Source organism: Cnephaeus nilssonii (assembly GCF_951640355.1).
Source record: "Cnephaeus nilssonii genome assembly, chromosome: 5".
NCBI classification, from domain to species: Eukaryota; Metazoa; Chordata; class Mammalia; order Chiroptera; family Vespertilionidae; genus Cnephaeus; species Cnephaeus nilssonii.
Window position 1 is genome coordinate 85,184,328 of NC_137076.1, and position 7,197 is coordinate 85,191,524.

The 7,197-nt window shown below is 56.1% G+C and overlaps 1 protein-coding gene across 1 annotated transcript; it reads left to right on the forward strand.

Annotated features, from left to right (window-relative positions):
• Nucleotides 1–205: 205 nt before the first annotated feature.
• Nucleotides 206–1,534, forward strand: POU4F3 (POU class 4 homeobox 3; the record flags this gene model as incomplete). The annotated part of the gene is made up of 2 exons (XM_079772531.1): nt 206–325; nt 638–1,534. 2 exons carry the CDS (start codon nt 206–208, stop codon nt 1,532–1,534), a joined length of 1,017 nt encoding a protein of 338 aa, XP_079628657.1.
• Between the last annotated feature and the right edge of the window lie 5,663 nt (nt 1,535–7,197).

The window sequence follows — 7,197 nt, forward strand, 5'->3', positions numbered from 1 at the left end:
GCGCGTGAGCACGCCTGCGCGCTCCCGGGCCCTTCCTGGCAGGCTGCTTGTAAGATGAGTGAAGAAGCAGGTGGGGGAGAGGGGAGGCAGCGAGCGAGAGGGCGAGGGGAGCGCGGGTGCTGAGCGGCGCTCACTTGGAGCGCGGCGAGCGAGCGAGAGGAGCCAGATCCATGTCCCTCGCTGCCTCCCTGCTAGGCGCGCGAAGATGATGGCCATGAACACCAAGCAGCCTTTCGGCATGCACCCGGTGCTTCAAGAACCCAAATTCTCCAGCCTGCACTCCGGCTCCGAGGCCATGCGCCGAGTCTGTCTCCCAGCCCCGCAGGTACGTAGTGGAGCATAATTACCGCTCTAAGGCACATTTTTTGACAGGCACTTGCTTCATGTTTTTTTCATGCCGCCCAGAACAATCGCCGCTGTCTGAACCCCTCGCTTGTCTCCCCCGCGCTTTCTCCCGGCGCGCTCTCTCTCATTCATGTCTCTGATCCACACGTCTGTTCCAGCAGAGCCTCTGTCTCCGTATTAATTTTTATGACCTGGGCTTTGAGGAGAGGCATCTCGGTTGCTTGAAAATGTGTTTTAATCCTGAGTTGACAGTATTCCCCACTGACCGTGCTGTGCGCCTTCTCGCTTGCAGCTGCAGGGTAATATATTTGGAAGCTTTGATGAGAGCCTGCTGGCACGCGCCGAAGCTCTGGCGGCGGTGGATATCGTCTCCCACGGCAAGAACCACCCGTTCAAGCCCGACGCCACCTACCATACCATGAGCAGCGTGCCCTGCACGTCCACTTCGTCCACCGTGCCCATCTCCCACCCGGCCGCGCTCACCTCGCACCCGCACCACGCGGTGCACCAGGGCCTAGAGGGCGACCTGCTAGAGCACATTTCGCCCACGCTGAGCGTCAGCGGCTTGGGCGCCCCCGAGCACTCGGTGATGCCGGCGCAGATCCACCCGCACCACCTGGGCGCCATGGGCCACCTGCACCAGGCCATGGGCATGAGCCACCCACACGCCGTGGCGCCTCACAGCGCTATGCCCGCGTGCCTCAGCGACGTGGAGTCGGACCCACGAGAGCTGGAGGCCTTCGCGGAGCGCTTCAAGCAGCGGCGCATCAAGCTGGGGGTGACACAGGCGGACGTGGGCGCGGCGCTAGCCAACCTCAAGATCCCGGGCGTCGGCTCGCTCAGCCAGAGCACCATCTGCAGGTTCGAGTCTCTCACTCTCTCGCACAACAACATGATCGCGCTCAAGCCGGTGCTCCAGGCGTGGCTGGAGGAAGCCGAGGCCGCCTACCGAGAGAAAAACAGCAAGCCCGAGCTCTTCAACGGCAGCGAGCGGAAGCGCAAACGCACGTCCATCGCGGCGCCGGAGAAGCGCTCGCTCGAGGCCTACTTCGCCATTCAGCCCCGGCCCTCCTCCGAGAAGATCGCGGCCATCGCGGAGAAACTGGACCTTAAAAAGAACGTGGTGAGGGTCTGGTTCTGCAACCAGAGACAGAAACAGAAACGAATGAAGTACTCGGCTGTCCACTGACTGCGGCGGGGCTCAGCCTCTGGGGGCCGGGAAAGCTGTGTACGTCCCGGGGGGTGGGACGGTAATGGGGGACTCCCAGACGTTTTCTGGCAGGTCAGGCTCTCTTCACCGAAGCCACAGACTTTCTCCTTTATCCCACCCGGTTGTCTCTCGGCCTTCTCTTTCTCTTTTTCCCATTCTATTCCCACCAGAAAAGTTTTGGCACTAAGGAAAAAATTCACGAAGGGCAAGCCTGGAGGGACCTGTGCTGTCCGTGGTGCTGAAAATCTCCCTTGCGCCCTGGACTGCGCGACTTCAGGACGGGAGCCCAAACGCAGGGGTTAGTGAATGGGACCGGACCACACGACTCTGCGGTGAAGGGGCCACATTGCTCAGCTCGACTAGGGATGGGAAGGCAGTGATAAATAATAATACAAAGTCAAACTGGGGCACGAAGATGTACTGGAGATTTATTTAGATTATATAAAGTCATGTATGTTTCCAAAGGATAGCCTTATACTCCCTTCCCCACCTAAATTTTATCGATCTCATTCCTTGGTTTGCTGTAAGTTCTCTAAGGTAGCATGGATGAGTTCAGGAAAATTGTGCGGGGAGTTGTCGGGCTCCGAGTGGTTCTCCATGTAGGTCCTACTCCAGAAAAAGGCCTACATGCCGGGGTCGCTTAGCTATTTGCAAGCAGCAGTGGACACCTGCTTTGGTCCGTCCTCTGCTATCTGCTGGTAATTACTGCTTGCTGGAGAGCCAGGGGTTGGTAGTGTCCGGACTGACGGATACCTTTGGATCCCAGCTCGCTAATCCAGCCAGACTCCCAGTGCGCTGTAGAGGCGGCCGCTCGAAAGTAATTGTAACTTCTCCGAGCTACAATATGCAAGTCCTTCCAACACGTCTAACCTCGTCACTCTTTCATTGTTGTTATTGTTAGCATCTTTGTTTCCTATTATTTATTTAATGTTGCTTCTTTTCATCCCTCTTATATGAATGCCTCTCGATGGAGATTCACTTATAATTTTGGGTGGAAAGAGGGGCCAGACCACCGGCCTGGATCCTTCCCGCGTCACTCTCTCTAGCCCCATCACATTTTATCTTTCGTTGCTTCGTGTAATTTGCGTGTTGCTGTGTGGTCTTTGGTTTCGTTCTCCGAGCAGATACAAATAAAATGTTAAGTTTTCTCCTCTCTTTACCCCTTCAATTAACTTCTAAAATAAATGCTTTATTTTTCAACCCGAATCGCAGTGCTTTTCTTTCTCAGAGGCTAAGGAGTTTTGGAAAGGATTTAAAAGTGAGAGCCCAGAAGGGCTGACTGTCACTTCCTGGAAGGCCAGTCTCATGCCCTCTCCTCTTCCCTGGCAGCCTCATCCTTTCACCCCGTCTCCTCCTGGGAGATCCCGCTGCCGCTGGTGGTGCCCAGACCTCAGTGTTTCAAGTAACTTCCCTCCACCCGTCCCCCCACGCGCCCATCCATCAGTCTCTGTTTGCTCAACTTGACTCAGATGACAATTTTTCAAGCCCGACGGCTGCATGAGTCCCAAATTCCTCCACTCATGGGCTGAACGACCCTAAAGCCAGTCTCTTGACTTCTCTGAGCTCCTATTGTTTGTACGCTGGAAGAAGAAGCGAATATTTTGGGGACTAAGACTGTTTATTTAAGGCGCCTGGTAGTGGTTGGTGCTTAATAGGAAGCTTTAGTATTTTAAGACATTCAAACGGCCTTACGGGAAAGGAGGCGATGGATGCACAGAGGGAGGAAAATATTCTTTGCTAGGACAGAGTCGGTTGGGGCCCCTTGGTGGTCTCTTCAGAAATTCCTTTGGAATTGTCCCCCAAGAGGTTACTCACTCTAAGGTTTAGCTCGGCTTCCCTGTGGGGCGCTAAATGAGAAGACGTCTGCGGCCCAGTTCCTAGGGTAGTGCCCTGTGCGTAGTAGGCGGTCAACAGATGCTTGTTCCCTTCGCTCTCGCCCACTTCCTCTAAAAGGGGAGGAAACCTTTTTATTTGTGAGCCGCGGAAACACCTTCATGATTTAAAAATTCATGCTCCAAGTCCAGGAGTCGTCTGCTCATTTCTCCACTGTGTCTTCAAAGAGCTCTGGGTCATCAGACCTCCAGCCCGAAATTCGGAGCCGAGCAGGTCGCCCCTCCGCTCAGTGCTACCCGCCCCCCTCCCCCCACACCACCACCACTGGGAAAGCAAACCTGAGGATCGCCCTCAGCCCCCAGGCCTCAGCCCCTCGCCCCCGCCTTGTCTAACAGCCCCAGCGATTCCTCCACCTCCCTCTCCATCGGGTGTCCTTTAATAATAAATGCCCTTATGCCATTACATTATATTGTGGGTTTTGAAAATTTAAAATACGGCTGATGCAATATTAATTGCCTATAGTGGTATAAAACACAGGGCCGGAGCCCAGCCGGGCCGCAGAGGAGGCGGCCGGGAGCGTCCCGCGCCGAAGCGAAGCGCTCCAGACAGACGCGCCTTTGCGGGCTGGGAGGTTTCCTGCAGGTAAGAGCCGTAGGCTTTTCTGGCCCTGGAAAGAACCGGATATCCGCCTCCATCTCCTAGTCTAAAAGTTCCCTGCTGTTATTTATTGAGGTTTTTCTTTTAAATTAATAAGCTCTAAAGTTTAGGAGACTTTTTGGAGCGGGTGGGGTGAGTCGCCTGAGCGCAAGATCTGCGTCAGAACCGGCCCGGCGGTGTTACGAACGGGACCCGCGCCTCGTTTCCTGGTTCAGTCCAGGCGCCTGCGGGCGCGCACCAATATTTTGACGAGTTTCTGTAGGGAAGGGGGGAGGGGGGACTGCGGCCCGGCCAGGACGCACTCCACCTTCTCCCACCCGCAGTGCGCCCGCCCGGCGCCGCTGCCTCTCTGCTTGGACTCGCTCAGGAAGCAACGGGAGCTGTGGTTTCTCCGGAATTGTGCAGTCGCCTTTGCCACTCGTCTGTTGGAGGCACAAACCTCTCGCGGGTGGTGGAGGAGGTGGGGAGTACCAGCCGGTTTGGGGTTTACATAGGCCTGGTGTGCATCCTGGTGGGCCATTTCCTACCGCGTGACCTTGGGCAAGTCTCGCCACCTCTCTAAGCCTCTGCTGATGGCTGTCAAACCTCACGAAAATGATATTGTCATTGAAAAGCAACCTAGAGCCGATTTTCTTTTCTCAAATTCTGCAGACTTGCAACATTCACTGGCCAAGGCCCAGATGGGGGGTTTCTTTAAACTGCACCAAGGGAAGGCGAGGCCAATATCAGGGCTGTTTATAGGGATGCCGCATTGTGCCTGTCAAGTTGGGACTTTGAAAGTCATCCGTGGCCCAGGGGGAAGGCTTCGGGAGTCTGAGCCACGTGACCTCTGCCCAGCAGCTTCCTCTCTGTGTGCCTAAGGTAGTGTCAGTTTTGTTGTTTCAAGCCCAGCCACCAGCTCAAGGTCTGGGCCGTAGTGGCAGACAGTAGTAGATCAGTAGATATCTGTGGAGTGAATGACTGAAAAATGAAAGGATCCCTTCCAACTCCATACCCTCTAGGTTCTAGGGAGTGTAGGGGAGAGCAGAGACCGTCAAGAACAGACAAGTATCGCTGGGGGTGGGGTCAGGGTCTACCTGGCGGTCTGCATCTCAAGCTTCCATTCAAAGGCAGCCAGTTTCCTTCCTGTTTAAATCAGAAGAGGCCTTGCCTCACTCTGTGGGGCTCAGGGGTAAGAAGAGGTGCTGTGTGACACGGGCCCTTGGTACCCAGAGAAAGAATCAGGGAGGAGGGTGAGGGGGTGACCTCTCCCTGCTGAGTGTGCCTGGTTTTCTCAGGACCCTGCGTTGGTGCTTGAGTTCTTTTCCTTTCCTGCGGAGCTGGAAGCAACTCCAGGTCTGGAGAGCACCCCCCTGGGGTGGAGCACCTACTTCCTCTCCTACTTGTAAGTGGCTTTGCTGCTCTGAGCCTCAGGGCCCTCATCTGTAACACTGGAACAGAGACTAACTTTCAGGACTGCTCTGAAAATTAAATGGAATCACCTAAGCCCAGGGCCTGACACATAGTAGGCATGAATGGATACGTGGTCTCTTTACAACATGATTTAGGCTCAGAAAAAGAAAGATGTAGTGTTGAAGGGGCAGATTCAGGGCCTGGAGTGGTCAACATGCCCTCCCTCTGTGAGCCACAGACTGTTCACCCAGGAAAGAAGGGTGGTAGCAGTGCCCTCCAGCTCAGGAGTCAGGAGCAAGCCGCAAAGCACAAGAGAGATCGCTTCGCACACTGTGTCCCACCTATGCAAGGGCCGGTGAAGTCGCTCTCCAGGAGTCCCTGGTGCGCAGCATACCCAGTACCTCTGAGAAGCTGGCCCTCTCGGGAGCTTTTCTCCCCTGCAGAATCCCGGCGAGCGGCGAGCATCTCTCCCGGCCGCAGACTCCGCTCAGCCTCCCTCCCGAGGGGCGGGGCTCCTGGGCCGCGGAGGCGCGAGGGATGGGGTCTCCCGCTGTCATTCTTCCCCGCCCAGCTCCCACCTTGGTCCCAGCGCCCGAATGCGTCCGTCCGCGGGAGCGTCTACAAGTCCAACTTTTTTACTGAAGGAGAGACCGAGGCCCAGGGAAGGCGGCTCCTTGTACCTAAATGTGCGTTTCCCCAGTCACACTACCACACTACACCGCTTCACCTCTTTCTTAGTCCTTCTTTCTCCCCGTTGGCACCCTGTTTATTTATTTATTTATCAGTAAATGCCCTCAGGGGGAGCCAGTACCACGTCTGCCCAGTCCCCCTGCGTCCCTGAACCCAGCCCAGGGCCTCGCAGAGTGAGCCTCCACAGATGTCTGTTGCACAAACGAATACTAATGATATAAGACATATATTGAGGGCTTCCTGCGTGGCGGGTACTGTTCCGAGCACTTTGTGTGCATTAATTTATTCATCATTAAACAACACTATGGGTAGGTGCCATTCTATTTTTACTTTTCAATTATAGTTGGTTACAACATAGTGATTAGGCATTTATAGAACTAACCAAGAGATCATCCCGGTAAGTGTAATGAGTAGGTGCCATTTCAAACCCCACTTTACAGATGAGAACTTGGAGGCACAGTGTTTACGTAAGTTGTCCCGGTCAAGTAGGGAACTCAGAAATTGGGTGGAGAGATCTGGCAAACTTTCTTCGCCTCCCCCTTCCCCAAGTGAGACCCAAGTGTGACCAGGGCAGGGCTAGGGGGCCGCCTGCGGTTGGGGGCGCAGCAGGAGCGCCGGCTGCGGCTGGAGAAGCCGCAGGGGCAGGAGCGAGGGTGCAGCCAGGCTGCTCGCGGTCCTCGCTGCGTTTCCGATGTTGCACCCGGCTGCGTCTCCGCGGGCCTCTCCCTGCGCATTCCGCGCCGCCTCTCAGGTCTCGGCCTCTACCTGTGTCTGTTTGTCTCTCTCGCAACCCGCTCTTAGCTTCTCCCCAACCTCGCAGGCGCGAAGCTCTGACCCCAAAGTGCAGGAAGGGGGTGCAGAGAGCCCCTGTCCCCTCTTTTCCCCTTGCGCGAAGCTGCTGGAGCCCCCGCGGTTACCCCGCCCCGCGGGCAGACGGAGCCAGCGAGGACCCCGGCGGACGACTCAGTCTCCTCTTCGATCGCTCTTTTCCGATCGGGTCAGGCTTCCCCCCGCCCCGCCTCACGGCGCTTCCGCACCCGCCGGGCTCCCCGGCTCCCGGCCCCACCGCC